At 40.1% G+C, this 24,847-nt stretch overlaps 1 protein-coding gene across 8 annotated transcripts in view; it reads left to right on the forward strand.

Moving 5' to 3' along the window:
• Positions 1-24,847, forward strand: part of mvb12bb (multivesicular body subunit 12Bb) — a 145,817-nt gene that overhangs the window by 87,213 nt on the left and 33,757 nt on the right. For all 8 annotated transcript variants that reach the window (XM_037778055.1, XM_037778054.1, XM_037778059.1 and 5 more), the window contains one exon: positions 19,564-19,663. In XM_037778055.1, the coding sequence (XP_037633983.1) occupies positions 19,571-19,663 (93 nt within the window). In that variant the 5' untranslated portion in view covers positions 19,564-19,570. The remainder of the gene's footprint in view (positions 1-19,563; positions 19,664-24,847) is intronic.

A 24,847-nucleotide genomic window follows, 5' to 3' on the forward strand; every position in this document is an offset into this window, starting at 1 on the left:
CAGAACGGTCAAACTAAAAACTGGCTCCAGATAGGGCCAGTCGCGTTTTCACATTTTCGCGTTTTCACGTCAGCCACCATAGTTTGCCTACATGCTTGGCACACGGGAGAAGTTTCAGTTGGTTGCAATCTGCAACCTCACCGCTAGATGCCGCCAGATCCTACACACTGCACCTTTAATATATATTTTTTTTACAATTTCACAATATTAAGTAAAACAACATGTAAAGACAAACAATTTAAATGAAAGCCTATGACCGCCATGTAAAGCCACATAGCCAAAGAGATGCAGGTTGGCTCACATGACCTACAGTCTTGGCCCATAACTCACTGTGCTCCTACGAGGCCATATGAGGGGGCTGCACTCAGTTGACATCTCACACAGCCCCCCAGGTTAGGCCACGTCAATCACAGGACATGTGATTGCGGGAGTCCCCGCCTGCCCTCTCATTGACACCTCCCATTGACTTTCCTTCGCGCAGATCAGTGAGCCTAAACCATTTCATTCAGGGTGACCCACCACTACCATCATGACTACCACCCCCCCACACACACACACCCTGGACAGGTTGATTTGTGCCTCGCTGGCAGGCTTCAACACAGCTATGACTTTTATCTACTTAAGTATGTATATTTCACCTGACTGCGTGGTTCCATCTCTCATTAATAGTCCGTGCACACTGGACAGCTCCTAGCACCATGTATGCACGCTAGCAAAACAATGTTCACTTCAAAAGGAGAGAAATAGTGTTTGAATTATTTTCTCCCCTGACCTTAGGTCCACGTATGTAAACATGTGACCTGATATCATGCCACAGCGCTGTTATTTATGTCATATAATCATTTCAACTCCCTCAGGATGCAGTCGGCACACAAACATGACCAAAATACATATTTAGATTTATTTGTCTGCAACTGTCCAATAAAACATATCCTTTGCATTTCCATCTCTGGGCTTTAGTCCCAGTGGGAGTTGCTGGCTGAGAAATGTTGTGCTTTCAAGCTTCAGGGAACAGCGATGTGAGCAATGTTCAGGGTGGAGAAAAAAAAAAAAAAAAGTGGTACGCTGCCTAAGTGTTGTACTATAAAGAGAGAAGAAGTAGGTTTTCACATTCCCAAACCCTCCGAGGGTTTTAACTCTGCTGTGGAATGTGGGTGCAATCATCATACTCATCTCAGGAGAGACTAAAGCAGCCTCTCGACCACTCACTCAATCTTTTTTGTCTCATTTTCCTTTTTATTTCTCTGTCTGTCGCATCGTTTTCTGGCTTCTTTTAGTTTGTCCGTCCCTCTAATGCTCTCCCTCACCGAGCCATCTGAGCGGCATGTTTTCTATCAAGGGGAAGCATTTTGAAATACCCAAATGAGCCTTGGTTGTGTCGTTCCTGTTCCGTGGAAATAAAATGTACAACTTTGTAATGAAACAAGTCGATTGTAAAAGAGGAATGAAATATTTTATGACGTGCTTATGAAGAAAAGACAGAGCGTCTTGATGAAAGCCGTGCCCTTCGGTGCATTGTGGATTTCATCCTCATGCCATCCACACATGTTTTAGGGTGTTTGTGGCGGGAGAGGCATCCCCTCTGTAACCAGAGCCATAAATGAATTACTATAAAAAGGGTTACTCAAGGGCTACACGGCTTTTACGTAATTGTGCGGCGGTGAAAGGGGGTAAGGGTCTTTCCATAAAATTTCAATAAATTGTGCATTTTCTCAATGACTTGTTGCCCCAGTGAACAGTACAGTAAGATGGAAGAAGAAATGGAGTGCGAATGCTGGCAGAGGCGATGTAATTTAGAAATGTGAACTGTTAAAAAGGTAGCAATATGCTTTTATAGTATGTGCATATTTAGGCTTATTTAAAGTGTCATTAGAGGTCGTCTGCATACGTGACATCTGTGTAAAAATTGACTGCTAAGTGCGCCTCGTATTCACAGAGTGTTCCAGGGCTAAATGAAATTCATGACCAGACGGCCGTTCTCCCCCGAGTAAATCAAAAGCCTTTCTTGTTTAACACGCCTTTAAGTAGAACACCAAGTTAACTGTGTTACAATATAATACATTTGTAGCTTAAATTCTTTCATTTAACACAGAAAACGCAACTAAAGCAAATTCAATCAATTCAAGCAGACTGGTGCTGACACAGGTGAGCGCTAACAATATAATACTCCTTAAAGCCACCTGAAAACTTGAAGTATTTCTCTATAACGGTAAATAATTATGAGTAAATGAGCAACAATCAAAGTTAAAGTTATTATGAATTATTTAACCTCCTTCATGGCAAGCTAGTGTGACATGACAATCCATATGATGGATTCCTTAGACTTTATAGTTTCATATGATGCCATATGATGCTCTAGCTTTGAAATTGAGTCTGCTACAACCTTAAAAATTGTAAGTTGCATTTATGCGTTAAAGAAATTAGTGGAGTTAAAACTAATTTGCGTTAACGCGTTTTTATCAGCTTAACTTTGACCGCCCTAATTAATTAATAAGTATGTTTTCTTTAGTGTATTATCACCAATTTCACGTTTTTACGTTACCTGAAGGCCACCGTAGTCCTCCGACACGCTTGTGAAACTGTGGTAACGTGAACCACAGAGTGCAAAACCGTGGTACCGCCAGCCGCCGTCTGACATCCGTTGCTCCTAAAGTAGTGTTATTGTGGTAAGGATGGCCTCTGAGCGAGGCGAACAGCGTTACCACGGTTTTGCACTTGGTGGCTCACATTACCGCAGTCTTGGAAAGGGAGAAGTGAGGGGAGGAGTACTCAGTTGGTTGCAATCTGCAACCACACCACTAGATGCTGCCAAATCCTTCACACTGTACCTTTAATTGTAAAAGGTGCAAGGACATTCATGACTCCACTTTGCTCTAACTGAGCCCCGCCCACTTCAAACCGCCGAGAAGAGCTCAAACAATTGCGCAAAAATCGTTAACTAACAAAAACTATTCCAAATTTGGTTGAAAATTGTTTTCAGTTTATGTAGGACCCCAGCAATTATATTAAGAAAATATTGAGAAAATTGATTGAGAAAATAGGTGTTCAAGGCTTTTAAAGTTGCAAACGTATGTAGCTTAAATCAAAATGCGGGTCATTTTTCAAACTAACTGATATTAAAACATCCCGTCCCACCTCCCTGAAATGGTTGGCAGCTGCTCTCTGGGTATCTGGAATATTGGTTTCTCCCACTTTCTGTAATTAGCAATGATCAAGAGGGATTATAAGCGGCGGTTAACAACATTGGACTCCTCAATGACCCTGATAGATGGTCAATTATAGTGATCAGGTCGCGGCGTTTATTGGATTTAAAGTGGCAGTGATGGGCCCTTTTGGCCTAGTGTGGGTAATTATCACATTTATGCATGATTTAAGGAGACAGTGTAGAACGAGAAAGACTTGACTTAAATTTAATCATTTCCTTATCTATGCATTTATGCAAGAGTTAACAATGGATGGTCATGAGTGGAATAATGCAATGAGGCTGGGATTAGTGTGATATCCACGTACTGTTACGCCGCCTCGCAGGACGTGTCATATCTGAGGCTGGAGGAGAATTTACTGTTTTGGACAACTTGTGCCACAACTTGGCTCTTCGCTGGGAACGTCTTGTTTTGTTTATTTTTTTGGACTTGTATGTAATTCACATCAGTGTATCAAAGATGTGATTTCAAATTACACTTCAACTCTGTTTTTTCTGTATTTTATTGACCTGCACAAGAGCTCCATTTTTTAAAGAATGCTCAGACTAAAACATCTCATGGTCAACAGCCTCTAGTTTTGCTAGCAGGGGGATAACGCCAATAGAGAGCAAATGCTATACACTGATCATAGTTGTCAATAAATCCTTCTCTTCCTCCCCATCATCCATTATTCTCTGCCTGCTCCACAGAAAAAAAAACGGCATCTCGCCACTCTTGCTTAGGCAGCCACAGACAGCTTTCTGAATCCAGACACCTGAATATGATCAACGGAAAAGCTGCTGCTCAGCTCCTCTGGTAACAGAGGAAATACATCAGTGCCTTGTTTATTTACTTTTCCCACATGGCAGAAAAGGTCAGAGTCAGAGGATTATACTGCACGGACCAAGTGGAACTCAATAAAAGCCCAGCAATGAAAACAATATCATCCATATTTTAAACAGCTGGCACCAAACAGAGGGAGCCTTACACTAGGGTGCCAATTATTCTACTTCTCAGGGTTTTCACAGCAAACCACAGTAGCTCAGGTGTACTTTCCAAATATAACCATTATTCCATAAAGTTTGTGAAAAATCTGAGACAAATATATGTTAGCTATCATTTACAGTACATTTAGGTATATTTCAGACATCAGCCACTAACTAATGCTTAACGCTGAAGGGGGGAAATGCAGATTTATTGGTGTTTAAATGCAGATGTTTTTCAGGCAGCTAGCGTGGTTGTTTTTATAGTCTGGGTTTGTTTTCCCTCCATGGACTTATTAAAGTCAGTGCAGCACAGTCTGTGCTCTATAATCCTGATGTATTATTAATCACATCTTCCCGTGAAACTCCAAAAAAACTTCCCTTTTTTTGATTTTTTTTTTTTTTTTTTACGTGAAAGTGCAGTGAATCTGAAACGGAGCCAGGTCCAAGGTGACAGGATGCTTTATTTTCTTTCTGTTACAGAAAATAAATACAATGGCGGCATTGTTTGCTGTTGAAAATAGTTTCTGGCACAGTGTTATGCCTTGTCCATGTACAGTGGAACATGTGCATGGAGCATGGCGTTCTAGCGTCTTACTGTTGTAAGTTCACAAGCGCTGTCGTGCTATAGAGATAGCCGTTGACAGGTCTGAAAATATGGTGCATAAACAAGAGATTTCATAGCTGTTTGTGTCAAGATTTTCTAGTATTGTATTAAATTGTCATGTAAACAGACGTTTGCTTCTAATAAGGCCTTTTACCCCTCATCGATTCGGAGGACTAATGACTTGTTTCATTCATATCTTGTCACGTTTTTCTCATGGGAACTTTTCTAAATGCCATCAGCCACGATGCTGAAAGCCAGTACTTTGCTCGCACAATACCCTAAAGCGTATATCTACCATGAAAGCTGAGGGAAATTGTGTTAGTTTGAAGCGTCAAGCTTTGTCAAAATAAAGAAAAAGAGCAATTCTATTTGAGTTTAATCACTCAGAAATAGATTTTTATGACAGTCTGTCTGTGTGACATTTCATGAGGCAGAATTTTCTTGTTATCAAGTCTACCACACATATAGATGTCAAATACTTTTATCTTGTCTTCCTTTGTCATAGTTTGGTTAACATTTTAAGAGAAAATGTGCCTTCATGTTTGCGCATAACTTTGCGAATATAAATGTACATGAGATATCACATGCAGGGTGATCAATAGCCCCGAAATACAACTCTGCAACAATGTGGGAGTCACGCTCACATATACCACCCTGCTGCCATCATGGCAGGTGCTCATGGCATTTTTTTTCCTCCCTTTTTTTTTTGCCTCGCTTGGGTAAGATGATAATCCAAGCCTAGTCCACTGACAGACTGCAACATGATTCACTTGGACAGTGACTGACTGCACATCCAATTTGTTTCAACTCCAGAGCAGCAGCTTATTATCTGAAATGCATGAGATGTCTGTGCATGAGAGGCGTGATCAGCTGGGGCATGCGCCGGGGCTGCTGGGAAAGTAATCAATAAGGGATTGTCTCTTGTAGTTTAGGCCGACACATTATGACAGAGCTGAAAATTAAACAGGCAGATATTAATAATAATGGAAATCAGAGGCTCATGGGTGAGATCGGGGGGGAGGAGGGGTGGAAACTCAAAATATGTATCATGTTTCGGCTGCGGGTGTATGCGTGCGTGAGGGGGAGTATACTTTGGTAGTTTTTTTTTTTTTTTCTTCTCTGGAAATATGTGAAATATGAGACATGGTTTCAACAGTGACGGCTAAGTGTGTGTGTGTCTTTGAATAACAGCATCAGCAAATATTACAGAAATATTCACTAACCACAATCATTAAAGGAGGTTTACTTGTGAACTAGTTTTATTGCATTTCAGGTCACACAATTGAACTTGTTGGCAGATGTTTTAAGCCCTTTGTGGGTTTGCTGTATATAATTGATCAATAAAAGTGAATCTAAGATTAATCCTCATAATAAGCAACAGCTGAAATGACTCAAAAGAAATCACATGAACTCAATCTGACCGTAGTGCATGCATAAGCTTTTGTTTAATATGGATTTAATAACTTTTATTTTCCAATTGTCCACTCCATGCACATGTTTATATGGCACATACAACAAGCATTCACACATGGCTCAAAGCGTAAGATGTTTAAAGGTGATTTGGCGGCATCTAGCAGTGAGGTTGCAGACTGCAACCAACTGAAACTTCTCCCATGTGTCTAAGCGTGTAGGAGAACTATGGTGGCTGACCTGAAAACGTGAATGGCCCTATCTAGAGCCAGTGTTTGGTTTGTCCCTTCTGGGCTACTGTAGAAACATTGTAGCCAGCGTTGTGAACAAGCCTCCAGGAAGAGCGCTGGGCTTTGAAGCAAATTTTCATTGTGGCCAAACGGTGGTACTACAACTTCCGTGTCCATCACCATTGGGCCCAAAAATACTTTTTCCCATAGACTTACATTGGGAAAGAGATGTCTGTAACTCAGCGGATAATTTTTTTTTAGGTAAATCAACTTCCAAGTACGAACACTTGAATAGCCCCTATTTAAATCATTAGATCTTAAAAGTTGTAAAATGCACTAATAGTCAAATCCAGAGTTATTTCTCTTGCAATGTTCATGTGAATGAGCCCCAGACCGAGGCTGGAGCGAGGGCTGGGAGGTGAAGTTAAAGGAAACACTACTGCGCCTGCTCTATGGGTGGATGCGGAAGATCGCCAGATGATCCGGGTACTTTATCCCTCGGCAGTCAGGCCATTTTAGCATTATGCACCACTGAGCAACTCCCATAGGAATGAACAGGAGACCGCCTCCAATGCTTTATCCAGTTCTCTTTATACATCCATGTCCGTGAAGAGGACTCACTCCCTATGTAGATATAAACGTCCGCTATTGTCGGACATTTAAAAATAAATACGACCTCACGTTGTGTCACACGCAGACTCCGAAACTTTCATCCGTCCTAAAGTTTTTGGAACAGGTTTGATTTTCTGTGTTTTTTTTGTATCCGTCTAAAGGCAAAACAGGGGTTGTTTGACTACTCAGAGCCACCGTCCGTGTAAACGTTATCCAAAATGGCATAAGACAAACACTCACTTTATCTCCCAGCACAAAGCACTTAATGATAAAGAAATAAAAGAATGCAGAGATGCAGAATTTAAAGGTAGATTATGTCAGGTGACTGCAGAACAGCCTGGAGTCGGGGATGGTTTCAAAACAAAGGATGTAGGAAAGATTAGACAGTAGTGATTGAGCTCTAAGCAGCTAGACGATAGCTTCTTGCTAATGTCATTCATTCATTAGCCCTGTTTTGGACTGGTGCTATCCATTACACCCACGTAATTAATCCAGTTTTGTCTTGTAATGTGAATTTTTGCAACGAGTAGAATAATAATAAAACGCATCGTACTCAGGATGCAAGATTTCTGTGCGTAACTTTTTTTACGGATGATGAAATTAAAAATCGCATACAAAAAAATACGGACTTGGTGTGCAAAGACCTTCATTCTAAGGTAACAAAATCATACTTATTAAAAAAATATATATTCCATTTCTGCTAATAGACCCTTCTAAACACTGTTCCTTTAACAAAACAAGAAGGTACCTCGCTGCATGATATAAGAGGAGTCATGGGCAGCGAGACTTAACACGGAGAGACAGACAGACAGCTAAAGAGAGATTCCCCTGCCTTGTCAATTAGCTGTGGCAATCCGTCCCTATTGTTTGAGCAACAAACACGCCACTCCGGGTGGAGGGGGGTGAAGTGGGGGAGTTAACAAACTGCATTACAGGCCATTACAGATGCAGTGTCATTGATTATTTATACCCTTATAAAATGCCTGGCTCCCCTGTGGACCAGGCTTGCTTGGCTAGCTCTGATAAAAATGTTCCCTCTAAATCACCACCACCACGGCAAACAACACATTCAAATACATGAGAGAGCTGTGAGTGACAAAGTCCTGCGTGTATAATAGATGGGAAAATCACTGTATCAAGAACAAGAAATAAACTGTTGTGATAGCTAAAGCCTATCACTACATCTTATTAAACTAATAACTCTTTGTGTTCCCTGTTTTTATCTTGACATCTGATACTGTATGTGTGATGTGATTAATTTTAGATGGAGGAAGTTCTTGGAAGAAAAAATTGGACAGTAGATCACATCCCTCCTGGAGATTTGTCCACGGTGGATATTTTGCATTAGTTAGCAGGGGAGCAGATGGCTGCTACTAGTCGAGCTCACGCTCAGCACTTTTTTTTTGAACTTCGGTGTTGTAGGTGTCTGCTCTGGAGCAGGACCTTCTCCAAACAGTCACCTCACCATGGGAATACCCCCTCCAAGATATTAATGGTCGCCCTTGCCGAGCCCACCACCTCAGCATAAAGCCCACCGGGACGAAAAGAATAGCAAATGCCACACCTTGCTTCTTTTAATGACACTACGCTGACATTGTGGCGCCTTCAAAAACTCCCCGAATAACATATATCAACCGCTTAGTCAACTAAAACACCCGTGTAGTAATTTGACACGCTGCCCTCTAAATATTTGTTATTAGTGAGATATATTGCTGCTCGTGAAATGCATCCTTTATCATACAGGTTAAAGGTCCAAATGCCAGATGTCCCGTAACACAGCGAGTAGAAAAAACATGCAAGGAAATGCACGCTATGTCGAGATGGTGACAAACGCATGCCAACTGAATTGCAAAGAGGTAAAGTAAGTCCATATTGGACACACTTCCCGGAGCACGGAAAGTATGAAAGAGAGGACAACATCTTGTATCATCTATCTTCCTTAAATGCTGAAGCCGTGACAAAGTGGATGGAGAAATTATGATAAATGATAAGACGTATTTAGTCAATATCTGTAATTCTCTTTCTTCACTCTGCTGTGTTTTTTTTTCTGCCCCCTCCCTCACATTGTTTAGTTGAAAAGACACCCGTTCATTTAAATAACACTTTGAAGGCCAGATTGCGATCAAATTGAAATGGGCATTGTACATGTTAATATCAATATCTCCATCCAGGAGATAGATTGTCAAGGTGCCTTTTTGTGAATGTATATCTTATTTACACAGTGAGAGAAGTGCATCTGGATGCAACATACTGTAGGTGTTTCTTTTAACCCAGGAAACACCAGCGTAGTAGGACTTTTTTTTTTAATTAAACACAAGGAATCAATATCAGCATACTAAGGGATACAGTATATAGTCATGGATCAGATTCTACAGCTGCATTTGTTTGTCTATCCGTGACATGTAATACATGATGATAATTTTTGACACGTTCTAAAGAAACGTAAAAAACATTTTTACCTGTATTCACCCAACTATTGGGAAGAGTTATTTGAATTCAGTTCCAGAAGTAAAAGACACATTTGTATCCTCTGGAGCACTCTGGGCATTAAACTTTTTGTTAAATCATGTGAACAAATGATGAGAATTTTAAATAAATCAGGTTCTTTAAACAAAATAAAGTCAAAGGTACAGGCAAACAATTAACCACATCTCTGAGACATCTCCCAAGGATCATTGCGGTGAGAAACATCCCGTTATCAAGGTTAAAATACTCCACTAATGGCAGACTGAAGACTGAGATTATGCTTTGCACAATCCTGTTAATTAATTCACTCAGGAGTTTAAATCTATCCACTTTAACATTCGAGGTCAATTTAGTTTTACCTTTATTATCAGAAAAGTTTCAGTGTTTCCACACTCTCAGCAGCATTGCTCTGAATATAGTGAAATTTCTAAAGACTCTTGGCAGGTATCTCAAAAACGAGTACATTGCTGTAGCAAATTAGCTTTTTTTCCTTTCATATAATTCTGCAGTGTAAACTACAATAGACCTTTCTTTCACTGCAGATACTTAGACATGTCATAGCAGGAATAGCACAGGTACTGTATATTTAATAACATTTACAATGGCTGCATACAATTTAGTTCTGCCAGTTCCAGAACTGAATGCTGGCCCACCTTGTTAGTGTTATTAGTTACACCTGTGCTTCTCCTGCTTTAACGTGTCAAGATGTTTTACATGAAAAATGTCTATTAAAGCTTCAGTAGGCAGTATATTTTTTACATCATTGGGCAAAAAGTCCATAATAACCTTTCAGCATATTTCAATTCAAGTGTTTTGAGAGAAAACTAGACTTCTGCACCTCCTCATTGCTCTGTTTTCAGGCTTTAAAAAATCTAACCCGTGACGGGAGACTTTGGCCAATCACAGGTAATTTCAGAGAGAGAGCGTTCCTATTGGCTGTGCTCCGGCTGGTGGGCGGTGCTTAGTATTATCTCAACAGATCTATGCCATTAGGAGCACATGATTTTTTTCACCGTTTTATAAAAATGACTTTTTGCTCCATTTCTACCCACTGCTGCTTTAATGCCTCCTACTCGAATTTCAATTGGAGTTACTGTTTAAATCTTTGGTGACCACTGGTGTACTGACACTGGAAAGTGGCCCCATCTAACCAAGAGGAAGTGCTCCGGGCTGGCAGTGAACCGAGTGAGATGTGTGTCAGCATGAGCCGCCCATGGGAACCGAGAACATGACAGGAAGATGAGTGAAAAGCACCATGCAACACAACGCAACATCCCCTCCAAGGAGAAAGACGCGATGGTGGCTCATCAAGTGTAATGTCTTTTTGCCCTGCACTCGTACACCTATAACCCAACTGTTCAGAATCCATAAAAGAATTTCAGTTTCCAGCACAAGATACCCGAGAAGAAGCTATCTAATTACACGACTGAGGAATGACTGAAGGGTGCAGTAATGGACCGAATGGTGACGCTGTGAAACACCTTGTTACAAACTGTTTCCTGGATGCCATCAGTCACACTGCGGCGGGGAAATACCGCGGCAACAGGTAGCTGACTGTACAGTCGACAAACTCCAACCTCTCTGTGTGCTTTGACACACAAAGTCAGAGAGAATCCAAAGGGGAAAGGACGAGGACGGGGACGAGAGTAAAAGACAAGGGGATCACACCGCCCCAAAAAATGTTTGCAGAGTCGATATTGAAACACCGTTGTTTGAGGTTACTATTTATCTCATGCCGGCCAAGTTGGCACGCACATCTGGCGCCGGGTACTTAGTGCAATTATTTATGATTTCCTCCAAGATTTAAAAGCTCTTCGCCCGGCCTTGTAATGCAGTAACTGATTGCACTGCTAATGTAATTAAGGGGAGATTATGATGTCCACGTGGCACACCAGATGGTGGCATTCACAGCGATGGGGGAAGGCACAACTGGCACACCACTGCACAAGGGCAGTGAGGCGCAGTCAGTTGGAGCAGTCCAGACTCCCCACCAGACGGAGGAAAGTATATGTGTGTATGCATGCGTATGTGTACGGCGTGCGTGCACAGATGCATGCAAGTGTATATGGGTGTGTGTTTGATGATAAGTTGAGCGATAAAGCTGGTAAGAGATGAGTGTATGTAAAATACTACCAAAGATTACTTCAGCCAGAATGACCGTATCTATAGGTGCATGAAAAATGCATCATATAGGTCAAATAAAGACCTGCTGTTTGATCTTGGAAAGTTTTTATCTATATAACCTATAATATCTTTACAAATGGGAAGAATTACAAACTGAATCTGACAATTCCTACATATTCAACGTGTGCAATCCAGTGCTTTAGCCAAGAAAACAGATGGCATAAATGAAAAATTAAATCACATTTGGCAAAGCCATCGTGTTTCAGGGGATTTTTCAGCCAAAGCAACAATGAGAACGGACCAAACTGACCTTTAATTAGAAAAAAAGCATGATATTATAGAGCCTTGCAAGGCTGTATCCTATGGGGGCACTAAGGGTAGGCTTCTTAAAGCTTGTTATTATAAGCTATTCAGGAGACACAGGGATTTTTTTTTATATGTGTAGACAGAAAAGGGAGGAAGAGGAGGGGGGGTTGAGGGTCACATATGAAATGAAACCTGCAGATTTCTACACGGCCCATAATGGGTTCATACGGGTGACGGGGACATTGGGGCGCAGTAGATTTCCCAAGTTGAGATAGGGATATTATTACTCTCGGGGTGGCAACACAGAAATCTCCATCTTCAGTCCCCAGACTAGTGTCAGCAAATTACAAAACACAGTGAATGACCTTTACGCACGAAAAGAAAACCTTTGCTGTTTTTTATCATTTGGGTGCGAAGTCGCTCACTGAGGTATAATTTTGGTCCAGGGGCTCTTCTGTCATCCACTGATTACCGCTCACAACTACAACATTGTTAAGACTCACCAGAATGTGTGTATTTGTACATGATCGGATGATCCAGTGTTTATGGGGTAACTGAGATGTGTCATAAAACACACATGAAACAAAGCGCGAACAAAGAAAATCACAGTTTTAATGAACCTTTTCAAAATGCCAGCTGTAATGCTATGCGTCCTACACTGGCTGCTCCCCCACAGAAACCTGCCACAGCCATCATTCATCTTACCCCACAATCCTCAGCATGCGATGTGCCGCACATTAAAACACTGTAATAGCTGATGGCTTTCACAGTTAGCATGTGTTGCTGATATCTCCAGACTCTCGACGAGTGTTTCATCACCTATTCCATAATTAGACCATTACTTTAGCAGGTGTACCTCTTCTCAGCCGGAGCATGTGTTGTTTTTTTTTTCCTTTTTTTTTTCCACTGACACCTGAGATTTTATCTTATCAACTTCAGCGCTGCCTCAAATTCTACATAAAACGAGCATGCCTGTTTCGGTAGGTTGTCAACACCTTGATGTGGAAGCATGTGTTTGCAGGATTGTGTGTGTGTGAGAGGTGGGTGGTGGTGATGATGGGGGGTGTTACAAGATCTGACAAAGTAAGAAATTCTCTTCCACTATGTAAATTTCTCTGCTACGATCATTTTCACTGATATGGACACACACTAAGCTAAACATCCATGATTTGTTGCTATGGTATATCATCTAAAGAACACTGTTTGGCAGCAGGTTGCGGCCTTTATAGTTGTTATTCTGTTAATCATATATAACACTTCTCAGTTTCGATGACTATCTTCATCACTTTCTTAGCCTACACATAAAGGCTAAAGAAACTCTTAGCCCCAGTGAGCTCTCTCTTACTGCAAAAATAAGAAAGCCCCAAATATATTCTCACTTAGCTTCATTAACTCAAATACTGAAAAGTTTGTTAGATACAGTACACTTCTACACTTTGGCGTACAAGAATACTCCTTAAAGGAATAGTTTGAGAAATAAGATTATTCATTTTGTTGCTGAGAATTAGATGAGAGGACTCGTAACTGTACAGTAAACATGATGCTGCTGCCAGTAGATGATTAGATTAGCTTAGCATAAAGACTGGAAACAGGGGGAAACAGCTAGCCTGGCTCTGTCCAAAGGTAACAAAATCCACCTATCAGCACCTTTAATGCTATTTTAAAAAAAGTTTTATTGTTTAATTCTGATCAAAGAAATTTGTCGCTGTGAGGTTCCCTGGGAATATAAGCACCGATTTATGTTTTTGCACATGGTTGCCCAAATTTTGTGAATCTCACCAAGATGAAAATTGTCACAAAGTCATTTTTACTGCATTTACTTTAGTAATTAGTAATTATTAACGACATGCAACACTAGTTTTTTGTGAGTCTGTGGTGGGTAGACCTTGGGTCCCTTAGGGGGGTCCAGGAGCATGCTCCCCCGTAAGAACATTTTGTACATTTTAAAGTTAAATGCATCAATCTGGTGCACTTTGAGAGCAAAATTAAGAGGCTAGATCTAAGAAGAACTTGACGGGTCGGGTGGGTTGCCGACAGGAGCACTACGGAGCCACGACCCACCTTTACCCTTGCGCCTTTCCAAGCCGACCCAGAGCCGGTCGCGGCGGAGGAAATGCTCCCGGCGAGGGCCAGCCAGAGCACTGGGGAGAGGTCCCACGAGAGGATCCTCCCACATTGAGCGACCGCCTCTGACCTACTGATGTGAATCCCCCGGGCAGTCTGCGTGGACCCATCCGTTGAGAAGTGTAAAAATGATTTTGGTTCATTATGAAACTGTGGGTCTGGGTAATTAATGGGAAATGCGTATGGCGTGTATGCCTTGGAACCAGTGGCGGAGCAGGAAGTAACTGCGTTCGACCAAGAAATGGCCGAGCACATAACCCCTGTAAAACCACAAGTTGTCATTTTTTACACAACTTTTTTTGTGTTGGAGGATTTTGTTATCTTCAGACAGAGCCAGGCTAGTTTTACATTTAGGTACAGACATGAGAGTGTTGATCTTATCATCTAACTCTTGGCAAGAATGCAAATAGGTGTATTTGCCAAAATATCCAACTATTCATTTAAAGTTACTAAAGAGGGGAAGAAACTGAAAGGTGGTTTTGCAAAAGTAGTCATAGTCATAATAAAATTGCTTGAATTGCATCTTAATATAGCCTACTGTAGTGGTGAGACATCTAAAATCAGAATATAATATAGAATCTGCATCTAACAAAGGCTGTAAAAGCTGCCAGTGCCATGTTTGCCTGTTGAGAATTTCCAAAATTATAATTAGAAACTAACACTTGTCTGCAAACACAGGCAAGACTTCGCCTCCTCAATTAACATCAACAGAAAGTGTGGAGGTGGTGAAAGTTGCCGGTCACGGTGGCAGTTTTTCCTGAGCGTCTCCTCTCTAATTAATAGAAGCGTTATAAAAATGTAAAAAAGGGAAAACTGATCACATCATGTGCAGCCATGTAAGCCCATAAATACATTTCACAGTGTGTGGCCCCAATGAAGACACCACACCGGCATATGGCGCCATGTCACAGAACAGAGCAACAAGTCTTTGATTTGAATAAATTAGGATAATAGTTGCACAATGAAATAATTTATTTGATTGGTATGATGGGGGTCAAAATAATAAACTCGGCGATGGGAAAGCATCTGTCGCCCCTTGGTGTTTTGGACAGTCTACAAAGAGGCTTTCAAGTTTTGTACTCTGGGAGATGTACGTCCTAATGTTACGGCTAAGCTAATACATTGCTCTTTATCTTACTTTTATCTGATTACAGTAATGACATGTGATGATTAGAGAGACAACCAACTGTCAGAAGGCGTGACCCGTAGATACATCCACGTAATGAGAGCCATTTAGTGAAGCACAACCTTAATTTAGTTACCACAGCCAAATTGGATCTCAAAAGTTATTGCAAAGAAATACACCCACGAGTCAATGTGGCATTGTTGGCCCAGGCCTCCATTCTCTGTGTGTACACAATTCACACTGACAAAGTAAATTGGCACATTTAGCATTCATATAGCTTTCTGATGGTGCTTTCATAAGATGTTCTCTGTTGAATTGAATGTCGAGGAGAATCCAGTGCTTCTGTGCTGCACACGCACACATCTATATATATAGATATAAATATGCCTATTTTTCACACTACTCGTGTACATATCACTCCTGTCTATTCCCCAGCTTTGCTGTCCTTGTCCCTAGCTGTTATTTCTAATCTGTGTAAGTGCATTTAAAAAAATGCATAAAAAAACGGAGTCAAATTCCTTGTATGTACGTACTTGGCAAATAAAACTGATTGTGATTCTGATGTTACGATTTTTATCAGCAACTCATTTTAGTTATGAACATAAATAATAATAATCATTTTCAAAAAGCAACTACAGTGAGTAAGCATCAGTTAGGATGAATTAAAATTACTTTTGTAAAGGGATTGTGCATGGCAGCTTAAAGGTCCCATATTATAAAAAAGAGATATTTTCATGTTTTTTTATTATAAAGCAGGCTTAAGTCCTATATAAATACTGTGAAAGTATCGAAAACACTCAATCTACAGGGAAATACACACAGCCCGTATTCAGAAACTCTGCATTTGAAACAAGCTGTCAGGATTTCTGCCCGTTCGTGATGTCACAAATATACAATATTTAGACCATTTACACAGATTTAAACGTAAACATTCTAAATGTGTCCCAGTTTATTCCTGGTTTCAGTGTATGTGAATGTCATCAGCTGACAGAAAGTACACATGGACCCAAGCTGTTGCCTAGCAACGCAATACTGTTGCAATTCCGTCAAAATGCGCTAAAATGGAGCGTTTCAGACAGAGGGTAAATACAGGTATACTCAAGCTGACAATATGAGGGGAAAAAAAGTTTTTTTTGAACATTACAGCGTATAAACATGTTCTAGTAGAAACACAAAATACAAGTATGAACCTGAAAATAAGCATGATATGGGACCTTTAAAACAATACAGACAACTACAGACAACTTTATTTTTTATTTATTATTTTTATTTTATTTATTTATTTTCAGAAAAAAAATGACAGAAGGAGATTGTATTTGAGTTAACAGTGGGTTTTGGTTAATTATTTATTTATTATCAGTGGTACCCGGAAGTATTTACTTCCAGCGGCAGGTTGGTTTGGACGCAGGTGGGTAAAGTCCGAAGTCGACAGCACTCAGGAGAGAGAGGACGTTTCAACCAGGTAAACAAAAACCTACCTACAGAAACTACTGTGGATTGCAGTTACACTTCCTAACGACTCAGACAGTTTCTAGTGGGTTTACAGTAATTACTATTCATTTATATACACTCAAACGTACATTTAACAAGCTAAATACTTGTTGTAGCTACAGTGAGACCTCACTTAGACCTCTGTATAACGTTAGCTATAGCGCCATGATGCTAGATGGCTTTAGGTATTCCTTAGCTAATGATAACAGAGTGACCACGTGGCAACTGACTTTTAACGTTAGTTCAACATCTGTAAATCTGCAGACCACAGTGGTTCCTGTTCAGCACTGAATCAGCTGAACAGCAAATTAATATATGATGTTACATTATCTAATATGTATATATATATATATATATATATATACATATACCCAAGTAAAGTACAAGTACCTCAAAATTGTACTTAAGTACAGTACTTGAGTAAATGTACTTAGTTACTTTCCACCACTGAGTACATGTTATACTGTTGTGTTTTTCTAAACATTCTTTACTCTTCTCAATTGTTGATTATTTAACTGAAAAGTTGTAATGTGTTTTTGATAACTTCACTTTTTTGCATTAAATCATACCGGGATGTTTGCTGAAATTGATTGGATGTGGCACAGCCCTACCTAGAAACATTTCCACCAGCAGCCACTGGTTACATATCTATTATTGTGCATCTGCTTATCTGATTAAATAGCTATTGTTTTTTTTTTACTGAGACTGCATCATTAGTTCATGAATGACAAAAGAATTCAAAATGAACATAATGACAGCAATCTGTACAGTGATATTTTTATCCATATGTGTATTATAGCCATAGTAAATATTAGCTAGCTAACTAGTAATCTTCCATTAGTCACAAATTAGATGAGATCAACTTTATTGTCGTTGCACATAAAAGTACAACGAAATGCAGTTTTGCATCTAACCCAGGGGTCAGCAACCATTACTATTAAAAGAGCCATTTTGGGCAAAAAAAAACAAGAGAAGAAAAATCCTTCTGGAGCTGAAAAACATTTGAGCATTGTGATGAAGGTTACACAGTTTATAGTCTAAGTATATAGTATATAAGTCTAATGCAGTGAGGGCCAAAGCGCAAATGTACTACAGAGTATTAGGGCAACATTGAGGGAAAAAACATCTGAGATTTCGAGAATAAAGTCATAATATTACTAGAAAAAAAGTCGTAATATTAAGATAAGAATGTCGTAATATTACGAGAATAAAGTCGTAATATTAAGAGAATAAAGTCGTAATATAACGAGAAAAAAGGCGTAATATCAAGAGAATAAAGTCATAACTTTACGAGAAAAAAAAGTCGTAATATTACGAGAATAACTTTACGAAAAAAATTAATTTCCACAGGGAGCCATTGGAGAGGGGCTAAAAAGCCACATATGGCTCCGGAGCCGCAGGTTGCATACCCCTGATCTAACCAGAGTGCAAACTAGTAAAGTGCTGGTTAAGACAATATATACAATGAGGATATATATGGGGTGTATATACATGTACATATATACAGATTGCAGTTAAGGTGCAAAGGTTGGACATATGTTATATTCTGATGTATAAGAGTTACGTATAAGTTGCGTACTGATGAAATATTGTATAAAAAATGTTGTAAAAGAGTATTGTAAAGAATAAATTACATATACAGGTGGAGTTATATTTATATCTAAATGGCGTGTTAACTCCCTCACATTCACCAACTTGCATTTATTCCATCTTTTCAACACTGAAGTGATGGCTTCTGCACACAATAAAGAATTAGACCAATTCGACATTATGCTAAATCAGGTACACATTTTGCAATAATTAATTAACTTTTAATTAGTGAGACTAAACAAACCCTGCAGCTACTATCATATAAAGACCAAATGAAAATACATCCTCTTCTATATACAGTAGTAGGCTAATATGCCTGTACTACCTTATAGTTCTGGAGATGAAGCTTCATGTGAACCGTAGTTATCATAAACACTGTATTGAACGCCACACTGTTCAAGCTTGTATACGTGAATACACTGTGATGTTTTACTTTGGGAGCTGGAAATAAGTTTGGATGGATTTTTGTTTGGTCTGCCTGGTAAGCCTTGATGTTGTGCTGGAAAACAAAGCTCATTTTGAACAAATTAATGTTACAAAGAGATCCTTCATTCTATTAGCTAATTTGCTATCCTGTTTCATTTGAATAAGTACGGCTATCTAACATTTGTTAAAGAGACAGCTGTTTCTGGGGTAAATCCCCTAATTTGATCAGCTTAATTGCAATAGATTTCGTAAACATCAAGATTGAATGCAGCAACTTTGTCAGTTAGTACAAGAATGCTTTAGACCTAATCTAATAAAATTGCGTAAGGGAACCATTGCAAAGCCACTTACCCCGTAAAAGGCTTGCATACCCATTAGGTAAAAATTCCCTTGGACAGGAATAGATAGCAATTGATTGGGACTTCCTTGAAAATATGTGATCACTCCCCGTAATTTGTGATTTGGTGAAGTCACTGGGTGGTCTCAAAATGCTGTTTTTGTCATTGGTCTCACTTGTCATTTGATCCCGGATTAGGGGGCCACTTTTTCTTCCAGATCCTAATAAGCCTCATCAAGAAGTCAATAATGTGGTCATTTGAGCCAAGAAAAACCTTGTGCTTTCTCCATTTAATGACCCTGAACGGTGCAATCCTCATTTTGTTTCTCTATCTGCATTTTGTATATTTAATCAAAGTTTATTCAGGTTTTAAAATACTCCCTTTTAAACTGGACTGTATGTCCCAAATTACAGGTTTGTTTGTTTTTCCCAACAGTTCAATATTTATATGTATTGAATTTCATGAAAGACAAATGTGGATCATTATAGTATGTTTTCTCTGGTGAAATGCCAAAAGTGTGATGAGGCTCTTCTGTTTTTCTAACGCAGCTTTGACATGTCTGAAGTGAGCAGCCAGCTGCCCACAGACCCCATCTCTGCTGTTGGAGTAATCACTTCACTCAACAAGGCCCCTGATGGCTACTATGTTGTGAGTATTCATTTTTTTAACTGTCTTGAAACACATAGTTTGATTTAATACGCTTGGATTACGCCTATAAAGTTTCTGTATCTAATTTACAGAAAAAATCACAGATGAAATAAAAAAATATGAGAAATATTTATTATTTTTATTATAAATGTTTTGCCAGAGGCCAAAATGTTATTGATTGAAAGTCTACTCTGAAATATAATCCTTTTATTTTGGTAAGTTTTTGGGGTTTTACTCTACATGTGAGTGTTGTAGCTGATTGTATAGCATAACTTACAGCAAGGATGTTGGCAGCCTTCCAAGGTGTTTTTTTTTTTGTTAGAGCTGTTAGATGACTTATTCATAAAGTTTACTTTGATGATTAGGAAGATTCCCTTCCTGACATTGTTGCTGGTTGCCACCAGTATTACAGACACACCAGAGGCAAAGATTTAATGATGTTTGGTTGATGCCCACCAGAGTAAGTTTACCCCCATGTTTCCCTTACATCCAAGTACCACAACAACTTCAACAATGAGGATGTAGTGCAGGATTGGTTCGTTTATTTGAACCTATCTTGGAGAGGGTTAAAAAGAGAAGAGAGTTAAACAAAGCACAAAACAAGCTCAAGGGCAGATCTCTCTTCCTCTCTCTCGCTTCCTATTCAGACTTCTTCTTTCACCCAACACCCCCAAACCCTCCCTCTCCCCCCAGTGTTTATCTCTTCCTGCTCCACCCTACACACCCAGCTTGTTCTAATCTCTGGCAGATGACGGTGGGTTGGCATCAGAACGGAGCCACTGGCAGGGAAACTGCGTACACACCACACGGTAGTGACAAACAGAGAGAAACCCCGTCAGACTTCCTCCTCTGCTGCTCCAGTGCGCCAATACATTTCAGCTGATGTGCAAATGCTGTGTGTGTGTGTTCTATAGGGCTTAAAGCTAAAAGCTGACTGTTTAAGACACTGGTTTATCTGTTCAATGGATGCTCAGTAAATTGTTAATACTTTTTGTGTTAACCACCAGACACTACAGCAGCGGTTTTAAATTTGGAAATAGTTTGGATTTAAGATTATGAATTGTAGCCAAGATGTAACAAGTCAGTGCAATTCAATGTAACACGACTTCTTTGTGTCACCTTGTGTCACTACATGCATTGGCTTAGATATAATTTTTGGATCATGATTTGGATTATGAATTCAAGCTGCCACAAAAGCAAAGACGAATAGTGCATAGTTTAAACATGTGTACATCTCATAATCACTGAAGTACTATTGTTGTTTTTTAGCCTAGCTAGTGTTGAGGATGTTAATGTCAGTAAGGCGGTCTTATGTCCAGATGGAAATGTGAATATCTCCAAAACTTTATGCTAAATGTATCCCCTGACTTCTCCTCTGAGGCTGACATTTTTTTAAGGCAAATCAAGTCAATTTTATTTATACAGCCCAAATTTCAATCTGAACAACACACGACACCCCTCTGTCTTTAGACCCTTGATTAAGGAAAAACATTCTTGGATGGTCTGCCATGAAATTTGGTACAGATATGCATTGTGGCCAGAGGATGAAACCTATGAATGAATCCTAATACCTTCAAGAATGATTGACATCCCTATCAACCTCAGCTGTACTTTGTGATAGTGCTAATTAATTATCTACATGGTAAACATTATACCTGCTATCATCGACAATTTCACAGCGTCATTGTGAGCATGTTAGCATGGTGACATTAGCATTTAGCTCAAAGTACAGCCTCACAGAGCCGTCAGCATGGCCGTAGAATGTTACATTGCTTCCTGTCTGTGTGACAAAACAGGCTCCAGATAGCTTAAAGCCTATATTTGATACTATCTTGTTTAGTGATATATTTCAGTCTGTGTTTGTTTTTTCCTTTATAAATTAAAATGAAAACACATATCCTTCAGGGTAATAAAAAAATCAAAATCATACCTATGAATAAAAAGTCAAGTACAAGTTAGCCCCCAAAAATAAAACTCAAGGCCTTTCAGACTCTGAAGCGCTATTTTCAAATGCATTTGTCCCATCTTCAAGAACATCTTTTGAACATCACCATGTGGTCTTTCATCTGCAGACTTTGAAATACAAACAAAAATATCAACACTCGGCATCAGTGTGCTTAATGCAGCGCCGAGAAGGGGAAGTCTCAGGATATTACGCTGTATTGATTTTTTTTTTCCCATTCATACTAGACCTCTTTTAGAAATCCTCCTTAAACCGACTGCTTACCATACTTACCGTACTTTTTATAGAGCAGATCAAAGGGCTGATTAACTCTTTTGCTCTCTGATACGATGCGCTCACATCTCTGAACTTGAGCAGGTTGTTCCAACACAAGAGAGCACAGGCCCAGATCAAACGCTGCTCCACTGGGATCAGGAGCTTTGCTGAAGCACCAGCAGCCACCCAACATCAAACGCCACGAGTAGACTCACGCACACTCGCACTCTGTGCTAGGGTTGCAAAGGAGATATGTGTGTATTTCAGATTCACCTGAGCAAACTCATAACTGAAATGTAAGTTTGTTTGAAGGAGCCTAGTACTAGCTCATGATTAGTGATGATGCCGATGGAATCCCAATCGCTGCTTGTCCCTTTTTGAGTGAGCATCTGTACTTTAAATGTATAGCAGACATTTTTGGGAAATAAGCTCATTTGCTGTCTCGCCGAGAGTTAGAGGGGACGATCGATACCACTCTCATGCCTGTGCGCTAAGTCCAGAGCTAGGCGCAGAAGGCACTTAGCTCAGCAGAGTGGAAGCAGAGGGAAACCCCTAGCCTAGCTCTATCTAATACCTTTACACATCGGGTGCGTGACGAATAAACAACACGAACACGCAAAATACTCACCTGCTAATATTATGTGTCTGTGGCTTTTATTGTAAAACGTCAGAACAGAAGCAGTGGATCTGATATGTGCTGCCAATTCTCCATCTTGCTTCAGACTACGGAGGCTCCATGTCATTGTTTCATAAATATAGGCACAACTCAACCCGTTCTGCACAATGTGATTGGTTGACGCTCAGAAAAAAACAACCTTGTTCCGAAAAAAAAGTATGCTGCTGTTTCGCCGCATAGTATTTGCGTTCTGTGTGGAAGTGATAGTGATAAAAACAAGCGGAAAAATATATTGACGTGGGATTTAATCGCATGAATAAAACGCTGCCAATGTGTAAAGGCCTTAAAACTCAAAAATACTCCTATTAGCACCTCTAAAGTTCATTAACTAACTTGCTGTATCTTGTTTGTTTAATTCTCACACTAACAGAAACGTAAACATTTATTGTTGTCATTGTGTCGTTGCCAGACAATAAGCAGAAATGCTGCTCAGGAGTGCTGAGCAAACGGACAAACGGTAGTTCGTCAAGAAACAGTTACAGCGCGCGAATCCCTCTGAAACCATAATTTGATTTTTCTTTTACATTTTTGTTTTTATAGGGATTAAAATAATTACATATGATGTGTTAATAAGTGAGCTTTAGAGTTGCTGGTAGTTAGTGGTTTCCCCCTGCTTCCTGTCTTTAGTTAAGCTAAGCTAATCACCCCTCGGCTCTAACGTTAGCTCCGTACTTAATGCACAGACTTGAGAGTCGTATCAGTCTAATCATCTAAATCTCAGCAAGTTAGCCAAGAAGCACATTTCCCAAAATGTCAAACTATTACTGAAAGTCAAATCACTTTTCAAAGTAACTCCTGCTGTAGTTTTTTTAATATACAAGCAATTTTATCTATATCCAGTTGAGAGAAAGGATCCAAAACGTATGTCTCTTTTCAGTTTTTCTGTTTTTCTTTGAAGGGACTGGTTTGTTTCCCTGTACCTCTCTTATGTCGCCTCTGGTTTCACTCCCCAGAGGTTTTTTGATTCTTATACCTTTATATCTTTTCATTCACAGCTGTGCCTCTCAGGGCTTCATAGTAACATGCTAGTGGTGTCTGTCTCCAGAGATCCTTCGTAGGAAGTATTCAGCACCCCCTAAAGACTTGTTTCATAGGTGGGCTTTTAGATCACTGCAAGCTTTAGATTTTTAGGAAGTGGCAGTTGAATCTGTCATTGCGTTTTTAAATCAAATGATACAACCGTATTTCAATATCAGAGCCGGGATGTTTCTTATCAGACGTGTGGCATTCTTCTCATTGAAGTCTGTGTAATGATGGAGCCATGCGGCGCCAGACTTGAAAGTATCAGAGAGGAGCCATCGCAACTTTACACATGCCTCCTTTCTGCCGTGGCTCAGCAGTCGGCGTTTCACATTCAGGCAGCGTCGCATCCTTGCTGCCGGCGGCCGTGGCAGGATGATGCCTGAGGTGCCTCGGAGGAGGACCGTGCCCTCGTTACTCCTCAACTTGACTTTGGGTTTCACAAAGCGAGCCCTTTGTTTACGCTGACAGGATGCGCTGGCTACTGACCTGGAAAAAGTGGCCAAGACGGGTTGTCTTGTAAGGAAAGAAGGAGGCTGGTGATGTATAGGCTCCTTCTGGGACCTTTCATGGAACTGCTGTTGGAGACGCCCCGCAATCCCTCTCTCCCCTCGTCTCTCTCTCTCAACCCGCTATCTATCTCTGTTCCCCCCACTCTAGTCTTCCGCTCTCATCCCAGCTAGTCACTGGTGGTTTTTCATGAATCTCCCCCATGCCATGTTCCCCCCCCCACCCCAGTCACCGAGGTCATTCATCATTATTGTCAAGGGGGTAATGTGTGTGGGTGGGTGCAGAGATCTATGACTTCTTCATTTGAATGAACCTCATTAGATTGACTCTTCTTTGTAAAGGATCCCTTTAGAAAATAACCCTGGCAGTTATTTAGGTGATTCTCACATGATAGCCAATGGAACATGACGCCTCAGCCGAGCATGTTTGCCGGAACGCAGTCTGCAGGTTATGTTTTGCTTTATCATTCTGCCCCGCATACCTACATTTACATAGCAATGTGGTGTTGGACCTTGAGCTTGACTTGTGGTGCCTATGCTGTCAATATGATGCAATCTATTTTTTATTTTACTGACTCCACTGATCATTTACAACTATGAATGAGCCCATTGTACAAGGACGAGCTGCTTAGGTCTTTGGATTTTGACTTATTTAGGCTTTAAATCCTCAGTAATTTATTCTTCGAAGACTTGTCTCATTAAATCATGGAAAGAATCCACACAGGGAGTAGAGCGGTAAAACTATTTAAGGTGCATGTGCA

The sequence above is a fragment of the Sebastes umbrosus genome, chromosome 8, assembly GCF_015220745.1.
Source record: "Sebastes umbrosus isolate fSebUmb1 chromosome 8, fSebUmb1.pri, whole genome shotgun sequence".
Lineage (NCBI taxonomy): Eukaryota > Metazoa > Chordata > Actinopteri > Perciformes > Sebastidae > Sebastes > Sebastes umbrosus.